This window comes from Talpa occidentalis, unplaced genomic scaffold (assembly GCF_014898055.3).
Source record: "Talpa occidentalis isolate TD23 unplaced genomic scaffold, MPIMG_talOcc4v2.1, whole genome shotgun sequence".
NCBI classification, from domain to species: domain Eukaryota; kingdom Metazoa; phylum Chordata; class Mammalia; order Eulipotyphla; family Talpidae; genus Talpa; species Talpa occidentalis.
Window position 1 is genome coordinate 16,619,619 of NW_026555331.1, and position 25,912 is coordinate 16,645,530.

The window sequence follows — 25,912 nt, forward strand, 5'->3', positions numbered from 1 at the left end:
GTTTGCAAAGAATTTTCCCATACAACAGCATCTCATTGAATGCCCCAATTACCCCGTTGAGTGGGGTAGGCCCCGGGAAAAACTGTAAGCAGCTTGTCCAAGAGGGCACATCTAAAACATGTTAGAACCAGGACTTGAAGCTCATCTGCCGATGTGAAATTTAATAGCGTTTTATGCTGTAGCTAATTCAAGATAAATAACATCATTATGGTGACACCAAAACTAAATTGTTTAGACAAAAAGGTAACATCAATATTTATACTATTGGTATATAAAAATTGCACAGAACCTGTTTTGGAAGGATAGGAGATATAAAGAATAAATTCAAAGTGGTTGTTGTTTTTTTAAATCTCATTGAGGGGCAAAGATGGAAAAACCTAATTGCTCCAGTTAGTACCAAAGGCAGAAAGTGCACCAAAATGTTTGATGTGTAAATCACTCTTCTGTACAACACAATCATTTAAAATCTCTCATGTTCTTTTTTTTTTTTTTTTTGAATTTCAGCAACTGGACCTTCATTCCTGCCCGAAGCCAGTGGTTTTCATCATTCACTCATTCCTGTCAGCCAAGATCACAAGATTGGGCTTGGTGGCCTGAATGGAAGGACAACTTGCCTTTCAGAAAGGGAAGTTTGTGAGACTGTCAGAAAGTGAAACACCAGACCCCTTTTGCAGTGAGCCCTGCTCCCGATGTAGCATGCCACCGGCAGCTTTAGCTCCCCAGCATCCTGTGTAGCCACCCCAGACTCCTCTGTCAGCTTCACCAATGACAAGGGGCTTCCCTAAGAAAGCACCACAATAGCAGAATAAAACTGTCTTTATAGAACAGTGAAAGTGTAAAGAGGTGAGAGCAATTGGAAATACAACATAGCTTTCAACTAATCACAATCAAGGACATGAGCATTAGAACAGCATGTACAGATCTTAATCATCCTCGTTTCTAGGCAACTGGTTCACCCAGGTAAGCAAGGCTGAACAGATGAGGCATGGACATTTTTACACACACATACACACACCCCAATTACAATGATCTCTTGTTTTATTGTGATTGATTTCTTCTAATTGAGTTGACTTTCACTGGTTAGGAAAGAGAAGTATTGTAAATGGAAACTCACCTTTTATTTAAGTACAAAACAGCTGTTACTTTTTCTTAATGAATTATCTTTCAATGATGTAGAATGATTCTAAAGTGTTCTCATTAGCATGAGCGGGAATTAAATAAAGCACCAAATACCGATCTGAGCTGTAAGCTGGTAGAATCTGAGCCAAGGTAAACTGCTTAAATTGTAAAGCTTCCCTGAAGAGTAGTATGCATGAAAGATGATTAATTCTGAATTGGACTCACACCAAGGTCTGCTAGCCAAGACTGATAGCTTTATTTATAGAAAGCAAATTATGGATATTTCTTAAGATTGTCATATATATGTATATGTATGTGTGTGTGTGTGTGTATATATATATATATATAAAGGTACATACACATATGTATCTCTATATATAAATGCATGGAGTTAACTATTCCCATCTCATGATTTTTAGTGGAGGTACTGAGCAATTTGATCCTTGTTTCTGCCTATGCTTGTATGCATGCATTTTCAAACAAGTAATAGAGCAGGCTCATATATGGATGATGCTGGGTTTTACACACATACACACACACACACATATATTATTATATATATATATATATATATATATATATTATATAGCCCTAGCACTATAATCAAAACTATTGATCACATCTGCAGCTCTTGGAATTCCAGGGAAATAATATAATGACCTGATATTTTTCTACAAGAATATTTTCAGACACCATAGAGCACATTACTGATTTAAAGCTTTGCTCTTTTATCTTTCAAAATGAATTCACTAAAAATACACCTATTATTTGATTTTCAAGTCACTTTCCTCCAACCTTGAAAATTCTAGAATCTCTGTTAACATGTAACCCTTCTTTTTCCTTTAGTTGATAGACAAGATATTCAGGGTTAGAATTGTGTGTTTTTCCAGAATCGTATTTTAGCAAATACCTATGCAAAGAGCTTTAATAAGTGAAGCTGTTTAAAGGAATATGATTTTACTCATTCAGACTTGTGTTTATTGAGTTGCAGTTTTATTTTCCATCAGTGTTTCCCTGAAGTGTGTATCATGCAAGACTAGTTCCAGAGGGCCTTGATTGTGTGGTGTTTGGGGCCAGGGTGTGGAGAAAGAAGTCTGGTGATAAAAAGTGTTTGTTAAATACTGAGTTTTAAAATGTTAAACAGGTTTCATGATTGCAAGCCTCCTCAGACTTTTCATGTACATTGTGATTTTTCAAGGGGAGATCACTGAGCCATCCTTATGCTTACCTGCAGAACCCCTTTCTTCCAAAGCTAGTGTTTAAAAAAACACACTTTGGAAAACAGAGCTGGGACTCGGATTTGTTTGTTTCTTTGTTTCCTATTTTGAAATGCTGAAGAGTGAAGTCCAAGCCTGAACATTGTAGGAAAGCTTTGATGCATTTGTAAATTATACTGTACTCTTTCATTATATATTTTCAAAATCACTGGAATGTTGTATACAAGAGAATTATACTTATGTATTGTAAATAACATTAAAATACATATATTAATGCTAATAGTTTAATTCAATAATATGTAATCTAAGGTGCTCAGTACGACATAAAGTATGAGTTAATTACTCATAATTAAGTCACAAAGATCCTATTATATATTTATAGACAAATTAAAATGATCAAAATTACAATATCACTTCTCTATCCCTGAAGTTTTAGACTGATTAATATCTGGGTGGGGTCAACAGAAACTACATTCTCCACATTTATAAAAATTTAATTTAAATATTTATATTTTAGAAAAATATATTTGAATAAAGTTAATGCATTTTCTGAATTAAAATGTGTTCTTAGTAAGAAATAGAAAATTTTACTAAGAGAATTGTGTTTATGAATCATTTTTTTCCTCCAAGTTAAAGTGCATCGGATCAGAGAGACTATGATAAATCAATTTCAAATACTCATTCTGAATTGAGTAAGTTACAAGACTGTAACTGCAGATCTTACTCTTGCCTTGATGTGTTATAAATGTTGTGATTGGTACAAACTCTACATCTGGATTGTGCCCGGGTGCAGTCATCAAATCAGCAGTCACTTGGGGAATTTATTTTTGTCCAGTTAGCTCTGTACTTAAAGCCCATTTCTTATTTGAATCAATGAATTATTAAATTTAGTGTCTGTCCTTTATAGGTGAACCAATGCAATGAATGATGCTTTCATCTGTTCTCAGAGGGCGGCTGCCCACTTGCTAGTATATGTGGTTAGGAGAGCCCTTTGGTATTATGACATGGTTAGAGCACCCAGCACAGATTTAAAGGAGGCCAGAGAGAAAACAGAGAAACAAAACCATAAACCTATTCTAAAAATATGCCAGCAGAAGCACTCAATTAATTCTATCAATTGATAGAATTAAAATGCTAAAAGCACATCCTTTTGTCCAAAAGCTTATTGACTCTGCATGGTTGAAGTCAGAATGAATGATGTTCATGGTTTGAAGGATTCCCCTAAAATAAAGGCAAGGGCTTTCTGACCTTGATTTTACAAATATTAGCTATTCTATCATGAGGGGGTTGGATGAGATGGGGTGAGGAGATAATTTTTGAATGTACCTTGAGTTTAAAAAAATGTGCCTATGTTTATAGCACCATGGATATCATGTAACATTTATATGTGAATTAAATAAATATTCACCTCTGAATATGGTGGACTGGCTGGTGGTTTCATAGTGGCCACAGAAGGCTATGGGAGTGAGGGCTTTGTTCTCCTTTCTCTTCCTCCATTTGGAGTTAGAAGGTGCTAGAAGATAAAGGGGGTGACTCTAGCAATTTTTTGGTGTGCATGATTTCTGTGTATAGCATCAGATACTAAAGTCCTCAAACTATAATATTCTCAGGGGACTTGGTTTGTTTTTAAACTGTTAGCAGGCCAGAGTTGAAAATATTTCTACTCTTTGAATATTTATCAGTAATAGCATTGAGATAACACTGAAACTATCTCAGTATTGAAGAGATTTTAGAGGTCATCAAGCACATTAGTACCCAAAGTTTATTATTCATCATTTTAGTAATACCACTTTAGTATCTTAGGGTATATGTTTGCTAGTAATATGGCACCATAATATATACATATAAAAGCAAATATACACCAGTTAGATTTCTACTTATATGTAGAATATAGAGAAACAAAACAAAGGAGCTGACAAAAGTAAACCAAAACAAACCCTAGAAATCTGCAGAATTGAGATGACCAGAGGGGGAGCGTAAAATGGAGATGGTAACAAAGTGGGCAGAGGATCCAATGGCCTAGGGTTACGGACTTAGGGGCGCTTTCGAGGTGGGTGGGTGTGGTGACATACATCAGAGGAGGTGTGAAGGTTCACATCTAAATCATATACAGTGTTGTAAACCACTGTTACCTCAATAAATAATTTTTATGGAAAAAAATTACAACTGATGTAAAAAGTTTTTCAAGTTTGGACCTCCTAAAGTCATATATGCCATGCTACACTGGCCTTGTATAAAATTCCACTAAACTCAGGAATCTCCTCCTAAACATTTCTTGTACTTCATTCCCCCTGAAACTGAACATTTCCAGCTCTGGGGAGGGAGCGTCCTATCTCTCAGGTCAAACCATTGCTGTGAGGCTAGACCTGAGAAAGTTCGTACATTCTTAGAACCAGAACTTGCCTCTGCCTAACTTTCAGTCATCCCTGCTCTACCTTGGAAAACATTGAAAATCCGATCTTTTACCACATAAAAGTCCTATATAAATTGACAAATCAAGGCTGGGGACTACTATGTAAAATAAAATTATCTGAAAAAGGCCTTAAATAGAACACTTAGAATTCCTCATTTTCATCTTTAAAGAACCAATTAGTGAAGATTAAAATCCTTCAAAATATCTAGCATGGGACATGATAGGAAAACAAGCATTTATATACCACAGGAAGGTAAATAGTTGGCAACAATTCAGAAGGAAATTAATATTGTCTATAAAAAAATTTTAAATACATCTATCTTTTGACTTATGGGATGTTCTCTTAGAGATACATTTGCACAAATGCAGAAGAACTAATGTATAAGGATCTTCTTTGCAGCACTATTTGTAACATGAACCTAAAAGGGCGATATGATCATCGACAGTTAAATCAATCCTGGACCACCAATATATTAGAATCATCTGTGACTGTTAGAAAGTTAAAGGAATGTGTCCATCTGTATGTGCTCACACGGGAAAAATCTCTCAATGCAAGTTCTGCAAGATGCAGATACAGATACCTAGATGTATGCTCTCATACATGCTGAGATGTATGCTCTCATATATGCTCTCATACATGCTCATACCTGCTGGGTGACTGGCCATCGCTTCAGGCCTCAAAGTAGTGGCCAGTGGAGCTCTGCATCCCATTGTCTTGTTCTCCTGCCTCCCCTGTCTTTCCCCCTGTCATTCTTCACTCTTGGCACCCTGGAATTAGACCTCCCAAATAAAGCATCAGTATTTAATTTTTTGCCTGAGGTTTCCTTTTCTAGGGAACAGCCAATGACCATTATTAGCCTATGACCATTATTTATTACTTTTACCTTATGATAGCAAAGGGGACATAAAAATTCCTATAAGAGTGTTGAGAAACAGACACACATGGAGTATATTCATTCTTGTATAAAAGTGCCTGGAAGAATACCTTTTTTTTTTTTAATGATCTCGGAATCGTGGGTATGACCTGAATATCCCTCCATATTTAATGAACTTCTTAAATGTACTTCCTTTTTAAAAAAACATTTTCTAATGTTCTGATAATAGTAAGCAATATTTTTATCTGGTTTATGAAGTCTTGAATAATAGAACTGTTTGACTATATGATCGGAAATTAATTACCTTGTCACCTGTGGTCTTCTAAATCACACTAAATTTGATTTCACAAGGGGAAGCAAGTCTAATACCTCATTAACATGACTAAACCATGTCCAAGGATGATATGGAATCACATTTGTCTGACAGAAAAGCAGTAGGAACCTCTATTTTGGCCTTTTATACACTATTCATTATCCCCTTGGACAAAAATAAGGCCTTTTCTTGGAGGAGCGTAAGACTCCTTACAGAGAACATTGCTCAGATGGTATCACAGCATGAAGAGCAGGGCAGCGGCGGAGGCTGGAGAAAAATAAGGACGCCCAGTGGGAACAGGAGACAGGAGTGGGAACATGCATCCACTGAGGAAAGGCCTCCCAGGGACAAGGCTATGGGGCAGAGGGGAACAGCCCAGGTCCTCCAACTTCTCAGGCTGGATAAATACCCAGAACAGCAGCAGACAGGTTGGCAGAGGAAAAATCAATTTAATAGCATGCACATGAAGGAGACTGCTGTGATTAAGCATGGCCTACATCTGAGTTTGGTATCCTTGGATTTTGATAAGCAAAGGAGTTTAAAAAGGAAATCAAGGCAGGGTGAGTTAAATGCCTCAAAGAACATTCTAGTGCCCAGGCTATAGAGCATGTGATAATTTTAAGTACACAGTTTTGATAAGTTTTGGTAAAAGTCACCTAATCACATCATGATCAGGACACAGAACATTTTTATAGCAGCACAAAGTTTTTGGGGGGCTACTTTCTAATCAGTCACTTCAACATCTGACCCCAGGAAATCATTCTTTGTTTGCTAAGACTCCATATTTAACTTTCCTAGAATTTCATATTTCTGGCATTTTCTTCGCAGCATGTTTTGAGAGTTCACATTGTTCATATCTAGTAGTTTGTTCCTTTATATTGATGAGTAGTATTCCATTGCACGGATATTTTATAATTATTCAGCTTGTTGCTGGACATTTGGGTTGTTTCCAGTTTGGGGTTATTAAGGATTAAGCTAGTCGAAGAATTTAGGCTCAATTTTTTGTATAGACAAATGTTTTGTTTTGTTTTCCAAAGATTTACTTAGTTATGCATACAAGAACTGGGGTACAGGCCAGAGGTATGGAGGATGAGAGGATTCACCAGAGACAGAGTGGGGAGATTGACTGAAATATACTGCTGAACAGGCAGATTGACTGAAATATACTGCTGAGGGGAGCAGCGGGTGAGTTAGGAGAGGTCTGCTACGCCTTGTGGGTAGTTCCCTGGACAGGGATCGAACTCGTGCTGCAGTGGTTGTGGATAGCTTCATAGGTTGTATCTTAAACCCTTGCGCCACCAGGGAGGCCCTAGACATATGTTTTGATTTAATCTTGGGCAAATAGTGGAATGGCTAAGTAATAATGCCAAATACAAATTTAATTTTATAAAAAAAAATTTAAATATTTTCTAAAGTGTATTATAGCATTTTCTATTCCCAAAAGCAATGCCTGAGATTTCCAAATGCCCTGCATAGTCACCAAGACACGATATTGCCAGTTTTAAAATTTATTCATTCTAGTAGGTGTTTCACGGTCTCATTACGGTTTGAATTTGCATTCTCTTGACTGATAATGCTAAGATCTTTTCATGTGTTTGCCATTCTTATATCCTTTTTGTAAAATGTTTTCCCAAATGTTTTGTCCATTCAAAAAATTCTGGATTATATCTATCTTATTAAGTTATAAGAGCTCTTTATATATTCTAGATAAAAGTACTTTATTGAACATATACATTACAAATAATTTCTCCGAGTCTAAGGCTTGACAATTTTCTTGTTCTTAATGATGTCTATTCAAGAGTGAAACTTTTTAATTATGAAGTACAGTTGCTTTTTTTAATTTATGATTTGTACTTTCATGTCCTAATAAATCTTTGTTTCTATATCTGTATGCCTAGGGCAATGCATATTTTTCTGTATTTTCTTCTAGAAGTTTTATGGTTTTAGATTTTCGGCCTAAATTTATGATTCATATCAAATTAATATTTATACTTGTTGTGAGGTCACAGTTGAGGTTCATTTATTTTTACCACATGGATGGATATCCACTTACTCAAACTCCACTTCTTGAAAAAAGAAAATCTTTCTTCAATGGAATGCATGATATGTGGGTGTACTCCTGAACTTTTATTCTGTTCCACTAATCTATACAGTGGTCTTCCCTTGTCCTTGGGGATGTGTTCTAAGATAGCCAATGGATGTCTGAAACCATGGGTAGTAGCAGAACCTATAAATACGTCTTTTCCAATTATACACAGCTATGTTAAAAGTTTAATTTATGCATTAGGCATAATAAGAGATTAACAACAATAATAAAATAGCATAAATATACAAATGTAACAATATACTGTAATAAAAGTTATAGGAATGTGGTCTCTCCCTCTTAAAGTATCTTACTGTAAGCATTGTTTTCAGACCTCGGTTGAATACTGGTAACCATGGAATCAAAACAGTGGGTAAGGGGGAAATTACTGTATACTTACTCTTATTTCCATACCAGATTGTCTCAATTACTGTAGCTTGAAGTCTTCAAATAAAGTAATATTCTCCAATTTTCCCCCCTTTTTTAAAAATTTGGCTATTTTATGTCCTTTTAATAAGTGATTTAAGGGCCTTCCTGGTGGCTTAGGGGTTAAGGTTCAGCACTATCACTGCATCAACCTGAGTTCAATCCCTGGCCAGAGAGCTAACCCTCTTAGGGCATAACAGACCTCTCCTGTCTCCCATGCTGCTCCCCTCAGCAGTGTATTTCAGTAGATCCACCTATTCTGTTCCCCACTCTGTCTCTGTGAATCCTCTTACCCCCCACAACACTGGCCTACACCACAGTTCTTCTACATATAAATAAATCTTTAAAAAAAAAAGTTAAGCCCATTAACATTTTTTGTTCATGTTTTTGCATTTGTTATTGATAAGGTTAATTGAAATATAATATGCATATGCTAAATTTCAAGTAGCATTACACAAGTTTATCCAGTACTTGAGGTCTTATTTGAGACTTTGTAACTTAAATAGGTCTAACAATAAAAACATTTACCAAGAAGTAAAGACATGTCTTTTTCTATTTATTGAAATAATTAAATAACCAGTTGTAATATTTAAGAAATACATTAAAAGATTAACTTTAAAACTGAAAATATAGTAAAATACAGAATTAGACAGCTAAAAATACATTAAGTGAGCATTCTCAAAGCTATATAAAAATATTTATGAAACTTTAAAAATTTAATGCTTAGTCTTTGAGTAAAGTTCAAAATGTTTATAATTTTTAAACTAAGGGAGGAAGTTGTAAAGAATATAGCTCTTCACAGTTTTTAACTGTCCAAGGAGAATGATTCTGTGTTTTCTGTGTTATTACTTTCTTGTCTTTTCTAACACCCATTCGATCACCTAGGGGGAAAAACACAATTATGGTACATTCCTACTAAAAACACAAGTGATAGAAAAAGATACTGCTAAAACTCAACAAAATAATAAAAAATTTAAAATAAAAAGTAACATCAATATCTTAAAACACATTTTATATTAAAAACACATTTCGTTTTCTAACTGAATACTTTCTGTTAAACTTCCACTGCAGAACATAAAAATTGTTCTCAGTGGTCAAAATGAAGATTCTGCCCTATTTTTTCACTTTTATTTGAATATATGTCTTTAAAGAGCTACTAGAAAGGAATAAAACCAAATGTTGAAACAAGTAGATGAATTAGTTTTTCCAGTTCTTTGGATTATTTTTCTTTCTTAGCATTATTTTAGAAATGCTTTTGTTAACAAAACAACCTCTTAATACTATTAAATACTCTACTTGAATACGTCTGTCATTAAGTATTTTAAAGAGTATTCATAGGGACAGAGTTGAAAAGAGACCACTCACTAATTCTTACTGCATCTATAACACCATCACACTTACCCTGAGATAAATGGAATATAGTTGCTTGGGAATAGTTTACCTGTTCAACATTTTTGTTTGCTGTTTTCTTCATCTCTTCAAATAGACCCCTTGAAGTTTTAAGATCCTAAATATAAGACAGAATTTTATTATAATTCCACATTAAATTACAGAAAGCAAGTCATTCTGAAATAAATCTGTTTACCCTGTATCATTCTCCAAGTATCAATGTGATTGGGAAGTACGGTTGAGTCCTCCCCTAACACATCAGTAGGGTCTTGGAAATGGTGACTTTAAGTGAAATAACACAAAACAAAGCAGGTCCTCAACTAATGTGATTTTGTTCAACACTGACCATGCTCTTTATTTTTTCACCAATGTTACAATGAAACAATATTTTAAATGAACAGACATTAGTTGAGAACTTGCTGTACTACAATCAAAGCAATAGCTTGTAATTTTGCTTGATCCTTAAATACCAATATTCTCTAACCAAAAACAAGCATACAGACATAAGCCCATGTCATGATAACCCCACATTCCAAGTAATACTGAGGAAATCTAAGCTCCAACCTTGCCAATGTGATTTACTAATGCTTCACTACTTAACAAATACATAATTTGCATTCATGTTTCAGATAAAATATCTTTTTTCTCTCTCTTCTTTTTGAATATTTCATTCTACCACAAAAAGAGAATGATACAGGAAACAAATATCAGACTTTTAAAAAAATAACAACTATATAATAATCACAAAGTAAAAAAAAAAGATTGATTTTTAACAAAAGCAGTCTCTCCTGCACCTTCAAGTTACATTCCACAAAAGGCATGCACGTGATCCTTCTACAATTTTAACCAGAAACTCTTGAAGCTTCAAATAATCAATCCCTATCTAAGTTTTAGAAAATTATGTGATCTACCCATTGTCTTACAACTAAATGATATGTATCCAAAATTAGATATTGATTGTTGTGACAATCCAATAGCCTTTTCTAAAGTAAAAGTAATTTTACTAAAATTACTAATTAATTATACAGGCTTAGTAGTTATTATTAACTTAAGTAAAAGAACTTGTTAGGAAAATACGGAGGATACCAATTAAAATGCAGCTTTCTCCATATGAGGACTAACATTAATTACAAAATATTTTTACCCCAATTTTTCTATCTCCATTTTCTTAAAAATCTAGCCACGAGTGATAAAGCTTTCAGTATGAAAAATACTGAACATAATTTTAGGTCAAACAAGAACATTAAACATGACATCAATTTTACCCTTAGTAGAGAAGACAAAATACCTTTAGATAGAACTTCGAGATCTCAAAGAGACGCTGGCTGCAGGCAGTGAAGCATTCATGAGCCTCAGGAATACGGTGTTTCTTCAGGGTTTCAGTAACGACTTCATTCAATATCTTAGAATAGAACATAATATATGACTATTTTGTGCAAAAGGTAAAAACACATTATTTCAGCTTCAGAGTTCAATTCTTTAAATTACACAGTCATTTAGCTGTGCTAATGAAAGAAATTCATTAAGACAAAACAACTGAGAAGAGACCTGTAACATTTATGTGTCTGGACATGTCACAGGATAGTATCTGTTAGCAGGAACTGACTGCAGTATATTAAAGAAAGGAATTCAAATCCTAGCTTGGGAAATGAATTATGAGTGTAAAAGTTACACACAGCAGGGTCATGCATATAAGTGTGTATTTGTTTTTTTATGGAAAAAAATGAAACACAGAAAAGTAGAATGAATTTGATTTTTTAAACAAATCCTTACCTGATATCCTTACCTATGAACCAGCTCCAATGATGATCAATTTGTGGCTAATTATATAATGCCCCCTTTACCAGACTGTTTTAAAACAAATTATAGATACCATTTCATTTCATTCCTAGCATCTCCAGGCACACATTTCAAATGAATCAAATAAAGGACTTCTTTCCCTTATGGAATTAAGAGATGGAAAATAAATTTTTACCCGTGTGTGTTTCTGTGATCTTGATTCCTTTATCTGCCTTGATGTTTTTGATTCATGCACACTTTTTTGTCTTAAACTGGCCTTTGGAATGACTTTTGGAGTTTCAGACCTAAGGTCTGGACAAGGCTTCGGTAGCGACTGCTCTGCTTGTGGCCTTCTGGATGTCCCTGCATGGCGAGGATTACCACGGCTACTTGTCTGAGGAAGAATGGAATCCAGACTTTCCGATTTCACAAGTCTACTGTGGGGAAAATATCAAAAACTTAAATTAGGCAAATCAACAAGGAGATTTATTCTAAATTACAACTAAGAGTCACTGAAACATAGTTCAAGAAAAGAAAACAAATTTTCTTGATAATATGCCTTAAACAAGCCATCACCATCATAAAGTTGCCTTTTTAGTTCTTCAGATGAATGATTAGATGTAGAAGTTGGTGAGTAAAATTTCAGCTAAGAAAGTAAACAATATTACTGTATCTTTCCCACCAACTTATAATTTCTCATATAAATCAGCTATGGCACCACAGCTATTGCTATTTATAGATTCAATACTCATCTGCTAAATATGTACATTTTCCAATTCAGATAATTTAATGAAGAAAGTACCATCTACACTTATCGTACCGATACAACCACCTTTTCAAAATAAATTATAGTTAAATACATGTAAAACTATCAAACTGGCTCTTGACTCTGTCTTTCTAAAATGCTTACATAGCCTTCCATGAAGACACAAATTTTTCCTTTTTATTAAATCAGGTCTTCCAGCCTCAACTCTGCTAACCTGTAGATCACAATGGCCTTTTTTTTTTTTCCAGGAAGATCTATTATATTTCAGTCACAGCTCAGAAATAAGAAATAATGTTATAAAATACAGTATCCCAAATGTTAATGAATTTAACTTTTTTAGCTTTATCTGGTTTAAAAAATACCATGAATTTGTAAAGTCTTCATGAAATAATTTAGTTAGTCCTTATCAGGGAAAGAATATTCTAACATTTTTAACTGCTCAGGAGATTTGATAATTTTGACATAACATTTCATATTTTAAAAGTTTCAAATACAATGAGAATTTAAGGCTTGATTTAGATGGCAAAAACCTAAATTTCACAAAGGTTCTAAAGATTTGTAAATTTAATAGGAATTAGAGTGTTTAGCTCACAAACTTAATTTATGTTCAAGAACTTAGAAATTTTACTTCACTGGCAAAAAAAGGTATGTAGGAAAGTTTTACATAATGGATTACTATGCAGGACTTCACAATGTATTTTATATGAAACACATGGTTGGTAAGTGGTGCCTCGATGAACTCCTTGTTCACGGGGCCACTGCAGGCAGGACAGAGTGAGAGGGAGGGATGGGAATACTAAGAAGAGCTACCACTCTGGACACCCTCTTCAACAGAGCAGCTCAGCTGCCGCTTCTACTGAATAAGCTGTCTAGTGTTCCTTGGCTTAAAAATGCTACAGTTGTCTGAGTTAATCGACTGCATATCAGCATATAAAGCAAGAAACTGTTTTTTCCAACTCATTTCTTTTTATAAGCATAATCATCAACTGCTCACAATAAAAACAATATTCCTGGTATGAGGATTTAGTCTACAATATATGCAGAGGGCAACTTTAAAATATGAAAGCCATTTAATATGAACAACAACAAAAAAGGACCATAAAGACAAAAATACTTTTTGGCAAGATATTGTTTTTATGCACTTAATATATATCACCTTTTTCTGGGATAAACGCAATTCAGATCTTTTGATTTCCTTTTTAACTGGGACACTTCAGTCCTGAGTTCACTTTGTAGAGCTTCTCCATCAGGGACACTTCCAGGCTCTGACAAAACTGCAGGAGATGGAAGAGGACTCAACACAGTAGGGACAGGAAAAGTTTCTCTGGTGCAAGTGGTTTGAGTTTCATAACGAATAAGGCGAGACTGAAGTTCAGAAAATCCCCCATCTCTTTCTAATGCTTTTCGGTCATCCAAGCAGTATCTAAATGAGAGAAAGATCATTACAATAAAGCCTCCAGGACAATGATGGTCTTTTCCCTGCCAATGAGAAAAGAGCAAAACATATATTAAAAGTTCTTAGTTAACTTCCTAATAACAGCTGGAAGTTTGAATGAATTGCCAACTTCTCCCACAAGTTCAGTTTTTTTCTAGGCGGCTAAATGACGTGGCAAAAGATTAAAAATTTTGAAGTATACTCTGATTCCTCTTTGACTGTTTCTAGGCGCTAGATTAAGCTAATCCTCTGGTTTATTTTCAAAATAATACAGTTGCTGTTTTAATACTTTTTAAATCTCTACCAACCTCTGATTTCTCAGCATGGCTGATATGTAACTACGTGAAATGCTGACTTCTGTTAGAAAGGGCAAGTTTATTTTCAACACAAAGATTAAAAGGATATAAAGGCATTCTAAACTGGCTCACCAAATTCAGCTCAGAACATTGTGAATTTTTTCTTTGAAATTCACTTCCCATCTTATTGACTGATTGACAAGATTTTCCTTCAAACACTTTGGCTGTCTCTATGCAGTTGGTTTCTAGCTAGACCTGATTCAAGGAATCAATGAGATGTTAGTTCAGTGAATGCTTCTGGATTTAAATCCCATATTGTTAAATACAACAAATACAAATATGAGAAAAATCACTTATAGGCTGTGTGACCTTGGAAAGCTCTCCACTTTCTTCTCTTTCTATAGCTGCATTAAGGAAACACAAATGGTTTCACATGTGATGGCAGGACTATAAAAATGAAAACTTTTCTCTATTATCTGTACTCTTTCCTTCCAAAGTTCTAAGATGGTCTCTATAAAATCAGATTTTTGGTCCAAGTTCAAGTCCTGCAGATTGCATCCTTACTCTAACATCTGAGGGGGTTTTGGGGACTTTTTCTTTCCCTCGTGACACATACTTGATTTCTAAGAGTACAGGCCAGGGAGCCAAATTTTCTGGACTTAATTCTGGTCCTAACACTAACTAGCTGCGTGAGAGCTTGATCAAATCATTAAACTTTGTTTCTGTTGCCTTGTCTGCAAAATGGAATTTATAGCATTTATCTCAAAGAGTTATAGTGAAGATTCTTTGAATGAGTACATGTGAACTTTTGAAATCAGTGCCTGGATCACATAGCTGGGCAGTCAACAAATGTGTCAATGTGAGCATCATGAGCAGCAGCAAGCAGCATCAGGTTTATTTTCTAACCATAGCACCTCTTATTGTATGCTGACAATGCGAAGATAACTAGGATTTAAATGCAGGGAGATTTCAGAGCCTGACTTCAACCATTTTCATATACCATCTCTTCTATAAAGTGCAAGCATGACCTTACTTAGGGATAAACCCATGGCTGAGTATTAGGATAATCTGAAGAGTTTTTCAGAAATACATGCCAGTTTCTGACTTTAGGACCAGGGTGAGACCCAATTACGGGTATTTTTTAAATAGTTGTTAAGAAGTTTCTAAAAGTATACCTAGGACTAAAAAAATCCCTGCTCTAATCCAATAAGGTTAATTTAACAGGGGAGCAAACTGAGCTCCTAGGTCAGAAGGTTAATTGATGGCAGAGCAGTCACTAGAACCTAGGTATCTCCATGCTCTATATATTTTTTTCTAGTCTGTTGTTTAATGAAACATATTTTACTAAAAATCAGCAGCAACCCTAAGGATTACTGAAAAGTCCTATGTCTATAATTGGCAACTGATAGACTCTGGAGTAAAATTAAGAATCATGAAAGTTTAGAAAGGTTTTAGGTAAGAGGCAACAGAGTGCCTGATTAGCCTATAGGAAATTTTTGAGAAAAAAATGCATATTTTGACTCTAAATGAATATTTTTTCCTACTTTAAGATTTAGATCCTAAGATGCAGAATTGTTCTTCTAGTTTTAACATCTCTTGATAATAGCTGTTCATAATGTTATCCCTTCAACTGAATAATGTGCACTGTGATCTCTCCTTGAAACAAGTTACTCTACAATTAAGAAAGGAACAGAGACAGAGTAGCAGTGGATATATTTCATATTAGTGAAGTTAATGTTCATTGTTGGATGAGTGACTACAGTTCCCTATTTTCTTGCAAAACTATAACCTAATGTTTCATCCATCCAAAGGCAAGAAAAAATGCCTATGAGAATATGAAGCTCTTTTTGTATTATAAACATAAAAAAAGGCGAGACACTTACTGCCTATCACACACCAAGCAATGCCAACGAATGCTGGAGAAACTGCCAAATCTCTTGGAACAGATGAAAGAAATTTCAAAGCAACCAGAGACTTGTGTGACCAACTGATTACCACAGTTTGACAGAAAAGCTTAATTTGTATTAAAGAAAATAGTGCCTCTTATAGTCACTAGTATCTCTTATTCCAGGATAGGCCAGATAAGTGAAAAAAACAAGAAAGTAAGCCACCAGTAGATATATTTCACTTTGCTTGAAGAAACACATATTTGAGAAGTTTATATGTTTTTGCTAAATATTCCTTACATCAGAGTGGAAGAAGAGCGAGACAACTCTAAAGGCTTAGAGAAACATAGGAAGAGAGAACTTTCATTGCAGTTTCATATTAACTTTTAAATTTCACTTCAATTGCTTCTACTCCACATTCTATGTTTATTATAAATAGACCCCACACTACACAGCCAAATCTTGAAAAAAAAAACCATTCTGGATTTGTTGTGCTCACCTCTTGCATTTTCCTTAGTTTGATCTCAATGCCCCCATCTTAATGAGCATAATTTACACATAATGAAGAAAACAGCCACACAGCTAGATTTGCTTATTGGCTTATGGGTATAGGTAAGTAGAACTATCCCTTGACAATAAATGGGAATCTGATAATATTATATTGCATAAATGAATAAAGTACCAGGAAGTAGTGCTCAAGTAACTCTTAATATTCTGACAGATGATCATGAAGAATATATCCTTTACAAATTCTACATATTTTATGTACTATTAAGATTTTCTGTATTAGGGCCTCCCGGTGGCGCAGCGGTTGAGCGCTGGGTTGCGAAGCTGCCCGCAACCTCTGCAGCGCTGGTTCGATCCCCAGCCACTGGGCAAGGGTCCCACATGGCACACAGACCTCTCCTGCCGCCTGCTGCTCCCCTCAGCAGTGTACTTCGTCAGTCTGCCTGCTGTGCTCTCCGCTCTGGCTCTGGCGAATTCTCTCATCCTCCCACACTTCTGACTGTACCCAGTGCTTGTATAAATAAATAAATAAATAAATAAATAAATAAATAAATAAATAAATAAATCTTTAAAAATAAGAAAAAGATTCTCTGTAGTAAACTAAAAACAGAGGAAAAGTATAGGGACATTAGAATCAAAATGACTGAAACTAAACTACAGAATTTGGGGAAAATAATAAAAAGTATAGTTATATAATGGATATGTCTCTCAGTTAAAACAGTTATTGATTATTTCATTCCAATCGGTCCTTCAGGGCTGAAGAGGATAAAAACGTGTTTCATTCCTGGGGTCAATATTTAGCCATGTACCACAGAAAATGTTAATGCTAATACACTAATGGTATTCACTATTGTGTTGTACACATTCTGTATGGAGAAATTAAAAAACATTGTTAGGAGGGTACCCTTTAAATATGAGAGGTAGCCACGAGAGAAACTAAAAGCAAACAAATAAAAACTTGCTTTTGAAAAAAAGTAAAACTGGTGTTAGGAAATAATGAAAGGAATTGTTGGTTTTTATTATAAACTTTTCTATAATGTTTAATTTCTAGGTCTTTAATAAAAATCAAAGGGGGAAGAACAAAAAAAATATTATCCAAATATTAGATACTAGAGAAAAAGAAGTTCCAAATAATTTTAAGGAAAATTTAAAACAAATACAAAGTAAAATTTGTAATCACTGTACAAAATGTATAGAGCTAAAATATGAATAGCTTAAATAAAAGATTTAGATAAATTCAAGACTACTTGGGAAGCACCTGATTTTTGGTGTTAAAAGAAAAACATTACTTTCTCAAACAAGGAATTCTTTCCTTAAATATCAGAAACGAAAAGCCTACACAAGTGGCATTTCTTAACTCTTTATGATTCAGTAGTTACTCTGAACTGCCAACTGTTATCAAAACAATTTAAAAGTCTTATCTGAACCACTTAGATTTAAATTAGTATTCAATTTGCATTTTTTCAAAGATGATTCACTATTGTATGTTTTAGTTCCTATTTCTCATTGAAAGTCCTCAAATTCTTATTGCAACTATTTTTTCCCACACAGACAGAAGTTTAATGTTGTTGCACAAATCAATTTGTTGTTTCTTGTTACTGCTGAGTAGTACTGCTTTGTATAGATAAACCAATTTATTTATTTATTCTCCTATTGATGTACAACTAAGCTGTTTCCAGTTTGGGGTTTTTATGAATAAAATTGCTCTATACATTCTTATGCAAGTGTTTGTGTGGAGTTATGTTTTTCTTTCTTTTAGGCAAATACCCAGTATTAGAATTGCTGAGCCATGTTTAGTTTTACAAGAATCTGCCAGATCTTTTTCTGAAGCAGACAGAACATTTCAAACTCCCAACAATGTCTGAGAGTTTCAATTGTTCCATATACTTACCAATATTCTGTGGCAGCACAGGATTTTATTTTATAAACGTACCACAATTTATTTAACCAAGCCCCTAAAGCTAGACATTATTTTCAATCTTTCTTACTTTAAATAACTATAAAAAACCCTTTCACAAAAGCTGTCAGTGCACATCACTAATTTTTTTCATTAAGTTATATTAATCAAATATAATAAACATTTGTAATTTTTTCCACTCTGCATTTCCTGCTAAGATTACATCTAGTATTTATGGTTTTACTTGATACCTTTTCACTGTGCTTAAATTGGAAATCACTATTTTAGAGGGAAATTATGCTTTTGTTATGTATTTCATCACTGGCCACTTTACAAATTTTCCTACTACTTCTAATAGGCTTTCAGGTATCTTCTCTGCAAAACAAAAATAACCAAAAAAGGAAAAAAAAATTTTAGACCTCCTTTTTATTACACATATAACTCTTAAACGCTTCAGTTTTCCTTATTTTAATTCACTGGCAGAGCATGTAGAACATCTTGCCTCCTATTTTATTGGAAGATTAACTTTGCTACTAAAAATTAAGTAACTGAACATTTTGACTCCAGTGTCAAACTTTACATGAATATTCTTTAAATGAAATAGATCCTATTTAAATACAAGGATCTAAACATCTTTGGAATGACTTGTTGGGTGTTTCGCTGTTTCTCTAAATTGCATTAACATTCATTCCATGCACCTCAGCTAGAAACACCAATGAAATTTTCTCTTTTTTCTCATTTCCAACAACTAATTGGTTTTTTAAGTTCTTTACATAGCTTTTAAGTTTGTATCCTCCTTCCTATTTTCATTGCCTTGATATTTTAGTCCCTCAACATTTCTTGCCTGAAATACAATTCCATTTATCAAAAAACAATGAGATTTCTTTCAATGGCACAAATCCAAGAAAATACTTTTCACACCTTAAAGATAAAGGTTTTTCACTGCTTCAAAAATAAAACATCAACCTCCTTGTCATGGCAACAATCATCTTTAGGACTTAATAAACTGGTCACATTTTAGTACAATATACTTACAACTCTTTTTCAGAAACAAAACTGTTCTTCCTCTTCCTAGAATCTATAACTGTACCTTATTCTTTCAAATGGAGGTTACATGTTCTTTTCGAAATTCTCTCAAATAGTTCCTGGTGGTTCTTTGCTCCATCCACTGAGCAGAGTTATATATCTGTATTTTAACACTATTTATATACTATTAAAATCATGTTTCTTTCTCCTCTGCTAGAGTATTTGGAGTAGAGTATTTTTACCCTTGCAGTGTCTTATAGTCTTTTGTATTTTTAACCCAAAGTGAAAAATGCCAGAGTATTTTTCAAGTTTGTGTGATTTAAAGATTAAGTTCACAAGTCAGTCAAAATAGAATGCTCATTTTCTCTAAGAGTTGCTTATTCAAGATTAAGGTAAAATGAAGTCATTTCCTATGTTCATATATGTAAAATACATGTAAAATCAATGTAAAATAGGGTGTTGCTTTAAGAGTGCAAAACATTTTACAAAATTAATCACTAAGGTCTTGAAAATGTATTATAAACTGTATCATTCCATTTCTCATTCTTGTAAAAATGGTAGTTATGCATATCTCAGAAATTGCTAAAACCTCTAATAAGCAAGTGAATCCTTTGAAATTGTATTCAAATTGATTGATTAAAATTCTACAAAAATATATACATAATTAACATGAAATAGAAACACATTTCACCTAACAGTTTATGAGCAATTACAATGTAATTAGTGACAGGGAATATTAATGTGACTCATAATGTAAATATACATTTATAATGTAGGAATTCAAAATAATTTTGATTAAAATATCAAGTAACTAACAACAGTGTTTAAGAGCTGTAAAACATTAATTATCAAATAACTGTTTTTCAACATAAGGCAAATTATTTGTGTATGTATTGCTTTGTTTTATCTTTGTCTTTAAATAGCAATTTATATCATTTTATTAGTCATCCTCCATACTCACATTAGATAAACTACATCTACAACATGCAAGAGAGTAAAATGTAAAGAAAAAACTTACTCAATTCCATGATAGTGACATACTGAGGCTTTTTCAAAAGGTAAAACCCGAAGTTTCCGAGGACTGAGTTCTGGTGTCAGAACAAAAGTCTTTTCCCTGAAACAAAAAGTCTTACATTTGTATTTAAGGCTTAAATGAGAAAGAAAAAGCTCAATTAAGTGTCTAACACAGTAAATCTGACTTCCTCCTCTACAGTTAAATCTTATATGGGATAAAAAATAAGTTACACCAGAAAGCATATAAAGGAAATTAAGCAGGGTTAGGCCTATATATTTTGTCACTTAAATTTTCTGGGCCTTTAGTTTCCAAAATTAGAATGTGACTATTTCACAAAACTATTTCGAGAAATGATAAATCAAGAATGGTGAGTGATTTGCAATGGGAAATTAAGCAGCAACACTATCCCTAAAGGTTTCCCCCGCCTTGGTAGAGTAAACTGGTATTTATGCATCTAGTTAAATTATTTTTTGTGATGAAATAATTAAAGTCAAACTGAGCTGATGATAACAAAAGAAGTATTTACTTCCCATTACAACAAATGGGGTGGGGGGCAGACTTTCCTTTGCCTGGGAATTTAGATGTCTTGACCTCTATTTTAGGCAATCTTTTAAATTTCAGAGATATTTAGAGATTAACTCCTGACCCCCATTCTTCTGAAGCTGGTTTTCAATCAGAAGATAAGTTAGAACTAATGACACAGTAAATTCACATAAAATACTTATGGTCAACCACTTCCACACCCAGATCTGCGGGGATACATCAAAATCTCCGGAAGGTTAGTACAATTAGGTTAAACTCTCCTGGTTATTCTGACACGTGCCTGCCCTCTCTGCCTAAGTTAGGGATGAGTGATCTAATGCACTGGATTGTACTCCTGAAGTTGGTTACAAGTTAGAAAGGAAGGGAGAATTATGTGTCCGTGGTTATCAGACAGAATGAACACCAGGGACTTGAATTCAGAAGACTTGGAAATGTTATAAAGAAAGGGAAGAGAGTAGAGGATGAACACAGTAAAGTACCAAGAATGAATTTGCTATCACATTTTTTTCCTATAGCATTAGTAATGAAACTGCTCTTTTGCCACCAAAAATTACCTAGTGTGCTGTAAGTGCTTAAAATTATTACATGAAAAACTATAAATATAAGCAATATATTAATAATTTATTAATGGACACCCCAAACCAAAATTGATATTCAAATGATGAACCCACTTAACATGTTCCACAAAAAGTAACAATAAAAAATGAACAATAACATAATATATACAAATTTTTAAAAAAATAACCACAATAAATTGCAACAACACAGTATTCATAACTGATTATTATAATGAAAAATTCTATAATATAGAACTCTTTAGGTACCTAGCATTTCATTTCTTTTCTTTACCACGTTGCATTCCAGTTTTTATTTTAGTCTTTCTTGGCAAGCTTATCTACTTTCGTTTAATTTTACTCATATCTTGTACTTTTTAAAGAAACATTTTAACAGATATGTTTTTTGTCAATGTCAATATGTGAACATTTCATTGGCAGATACATAGCAGTCATATCAACACTTGGTTCATTTTGGACGGCTCCTTTTAAAGGTAGACATTTAATAAGAGTATATAGGTTCTTTATTCATTGCAATGAGAGCTCATTCTTCAAGTTCAATGTTAATAGATATATTTGATAATTACAGAATTCTATACTGTCAAGGAACTATATCAAAGCTTCCTAGATACTATTACTCGTAACCTACAGAAAGAATTAAGTATTTCTCCCCTACAACACTGCATCTAGAAACATTCTGTTCCAAAAGAGTACAACCCTCATAATCAATTTTGGCAAACCCATCTGACTGCCAATTTATGCTGAAGGATTTAGAAGGACAATCATCCAAAACTTAATAGATGAAAATGTATATGAACTTCACTTTCTTGATTCCCACAATACCGGGTATCCATCTCTCAAAGCTCTGAGCTATGAAAAATTACTCCTAAATTACAAAATGTTATATCATTAAGATCATGAGTTATAACGATGCTCAAGTTTTCAAAATTGCTTCCTATCTCTGGTGGGCATGCACCTAAAGGCAAAATGTTCTTATCATAACTACTTTCAAATAAATTCTTTCCAATTTTTACCTTGAAAATCACTACTATTTACCAATAGACGCTTTGCAAAAGTGGTCTATAATTTTTAAGGTCTGCTGGCAGGTTTTCAAAATAAGGGATTAATAATTAAAACAAAGTGTGATAATGAGCAAATTATTCAAATCTCCCGAGTATTTGGTGTCACAATTTTGCCTGTAGTTAAATCAACTTCAGACACACCTAGCATTTACTAATCAGTCACTCAGTGGAAGTTGTCATATAAGTCAAAATTGTTGTAAATTATTCATGTAGATACTGGGTTTTTACTTGGCAATGTTAGTTTCAAAAGCATTTTCATTACACCACCCTTTTTTCTCTTCAGTTGAAAGGCTGTACTTTTGCAACTTTAGGCATGACTGACAATGTCATGACAAGTAAATCAAAACCAGAGAATAACAGAAAAGATTTTAAAAAAATGTGCAAGTCAAATGATAATTTTTCTTAAAAAAGTACTATCCTTTGTATTCAAAATAGAAACTAGTGACTTCTATAGGGAATATACTGACATTGCTTTTATTATTCCTACTTCCCTTGTATTCAATACCAAAACATTTGGTAAAGGTAAAATGTGAGAAAGTCAACTTAAACAGTAGGATAAAACCTGTGAATTCTACTTAAGTGTGCCATGCAGCACCATTTAATTGGGGAAGTGAGCTAAAATGTTTGCAAAAACAATTTTTTTAAAAAAATGGAAATTTTAAGTTTATAACTTACCCCTTCTGAATCTGTAAAGGTTGAAGGTCTCCTATTGGTAATCCATCTGAGGTAAAGAATTTCAGCAATTCTTTAGCATCTAATAATGTGATTGAATCCCGTGGACCCTCTTTATGACCAAGCAGTTGTTCAGATGAAAGAGGTAATGAACCAGTTCTGGAAAAATAATGTTACACAGATTTATTAAAAGTGGATTAGAATTCATTATAGTCAAGAAAGGTTGACATGAGCAGAAACCAGGAAAATACACAAAGAAAACTTAAGAACCAACCTTTAGGAAAGAAAAGAAAGTAAAATATTTGCAAATAATTTTATATCAAGGTATATTTTTAAAAATCTATTATATAACAATGAAACTTGAAGTTACCATGTCAACATTATGACTTAACTAAAATAAACATAATTATATTCTTTATAAATAATGGCAGGATTATTTAGTGTAAAGTTATCAATTTTAGAATTTAAATCTCAACTTTCTTGTATGTTCCAAACCCCACAATATTGCAATTTTTAAGGACAGAGACCAAATGTTCCAATTTTCCAAGGAACTTGAAAGATTACTTGAAGCACAACTATGAAATATGACCGTAATAAGAAATCTCTCCAAGGTCTCTTCGGGTCATGATTATGACACTGTGCAAAGGACTGAAACATTATTATTACTTGAAATATATGTAGGACTTTATACTTAAAAACTACTTCACATATAATATATTCTTAATCCTCACAGATTTCCTTAAAAAAAAAAAAAAAAAAACCAGAATAGGCCCTATCTCAAAATGAAGTAACACCTGAAAGTAAGTATGGTGTAAAGTGAAAATCAGCATACCAAACCTAGAAAACAATCATTATTCCTATTTTTCAGATATAAATACTAATAATAGGCTGCATTACAGAACCAGAGTGAGAACTGTTTAAAATGACAGAGTAAGAACTAGACTAATTTTGAATGAGGTACTCTACTTTCTAATTAGATACCCTAACTTCTTTCTTTTTTTTAAATATCTTTTTTCCTTTCTTTTTTATTGAGGTCACATGGGTTTGAAACACTATGTTTTTTTGTTGTTGTTGTTGTTGTTTAGAGAAAGAAAAAGTTTATTGAGGAGAAAAAGAGTAGAAATAAAGTGGGACTCCCAGGCCATGAAACCAGGCCAGGGAGGGGCAAGGAAGCCAAAGTGGAGTTGTGTCCCAGGGAATATAGACCTTCTTTCCCTGATTATTCTAAAGCTCCACCAGTCTTTTTGTGATTGGTTAGTTCTCGGCTGTCTCACTTAATTTGCTACTGAGTGGGGGATCTTCACATTCCTTATCTAACAGGTCTGTCTTTCCCCATTTGTTGCATCTTTATTTTATTTTTTATTTTTTTTTATGATTCCCAGGAGTCTGTTTTATTTTTCAGAATGACTTCTCATAAGTTATTTTACAAGGTCAGGGACATTCCGGAGAATTAGTGAGGGTAAAGGGTCCCATAATTTGCTTAAAATTTTTTTTTTAATTAATAAATTTTATTTTTATATTCCCCATACAATTGCAATCCCCCATTCTGACCCCAATCCCTCCCCTCCCGCCCCCCAACCAGGAAAATGAATAACTATAAGAAAGTGACAATCAAAATCAACAAAAACTATGAACCTGAAACACTATGTATTAAGAGGTACAGGATTACACCTGCTCAGATGGCACATTACCACACCACATCCATTACCAAAGCACCCATAGGTGGTGCTCTGCCAGGGTGCATTGAGCCCCAGCTACCCATTTGCTCTCCACCCTCCCCCTCTTGATCTGTAGCCTCAATTTTAGTACATTTCTAGGATGTGTATGGTTTGGTTTTGTCTGACCCTTTGTTTTGTTTCTGTCTATTCTACATATAAATAGAACCATCTAGTATTTGAATTTCTCTGTCTCACTCACTTACCTAGTATCATCCCCAGTTACATCCATGTTGCTGCAAATGGCAAGAGCTCATCTTTTTTTAATAGCTAAGTAGTATTCCATTCTGTATATATACCACATCTTCTTAATCCAGTCATTTGTCTTTGGGTACTTAGGTTGCTTCTATAACATGGCTATTGTAATTAGTGTTTTTGCATTCTTCAGAGAGCTATCTAGGAATGGAACTTCTGGGTCAGATGGTAGTTTTTCAGTATTTTGAGAAACCCCAGTACTGTTTCCATAGGGGCTGGACCAGTCTACATTCCCATCAACAGTGTAAGATGGTTCCTTTTCCTCCATAGCCTCATAAACACTAGTTATTTCTGGCCTTTGTAATATGGGCATTCTCACAGGCGTGAGACAGTTTCTCATTATAGTTTTGATTTGCATTGCCCTAACAAATAAGTGATAATGAACATTTTTTTCATGTGCCTGTTGGTCATCTGCATGTCTCTTTGGAGAAGTGTCTAGTCACTTCTGCCCATTTTTTCATTGGGTTCTTTGTTTCCTTATTCTTGACTTGTATGAGTTTTTTCGTAGCTCTTGGCTATCATCCCTTGTAGATGCAGAGTGTGTATATTTTTCTTATATTTCAACAGTGTCTTTTCATTTTATTGCTTGTTTCTTTTACTGTGCAGAAACTTTTTAGTTTGATATAGTCTCACTGGTTTATTTTTGCTT

The 25,912-nt window shown here is 33.8% G+C and overlaps 2 protein-coding genes across 5 annotated transcripts in view; one reads left to right on the forward strand and one right to left on the reverse strand.

Moving 5' to 3' along the window:
- The window catches only part of SNTB1 (syntrophin beta 1), a 208,622-nt gene extending 201,013 nt beyond the window's left edge, over positions 1–7,609 (forward strand). The window contains exon 7 of the mRNA XM_037502188.2: positions 505–7,609. Within this exon, the coding sequence (XP_037358085.1) occupies positions 505–597 (93 nt within the window). The 3' untranslated portion in view covers positions 598–7,609. The remainder of the gene's footprint in view (positions 1–504) is intronic.
- Positions 7,610–9,016: 1,407 nt separating this feature from the next.
- MTBP (MDM2 binding protein) overlaps positions 9,017–25,912 on the reverse strand; it is a 71,139-nt gene continuing 54,243 nt past the window's right edge. The window contains exons 16-23 of one of the 4 annotated variants that reach the window (XM_054692005.1): positions 23,297–23,452; positions 20,446–20,541; positions 16,899–17,015; positions 13,537–13,803; positions 11,811–12,048; positions 11,124–11,237; positions 9,888–9,953; positions 9,017–9,327 (exon numbers count right to left, since the gene is read on the reverse strand). In XM_054692005.1, the coding sequence (XP_054547980.1) occupies positions 9,292–9,327; positions 9,888–9,953; positions 11,124–11,237; positions 11,811–12,048; positions 13,537–13,803; positions 16,899–17,015; positions 20,446–20,541; positions 23,297–23,452 (1,090 nt within the window). In that variant the 3' untranslated portion in view covers positions 9,017–9,291. Of the gene's footprint in view, positions 9,328–9,887; positions 9,954–11,123; positions 11,238–11,810; positions 12,052–13,536; positions 13,804–16,898; positions 17,016–20,445; positions 20,542–23,296; positions 23,453–25,912 lie in introns of all 4 variants that reach the window. The other 3 variants (XM_054692004.1, XM_037502205.2, XM_037502195.2) reach the window with 3 other exon arrangements.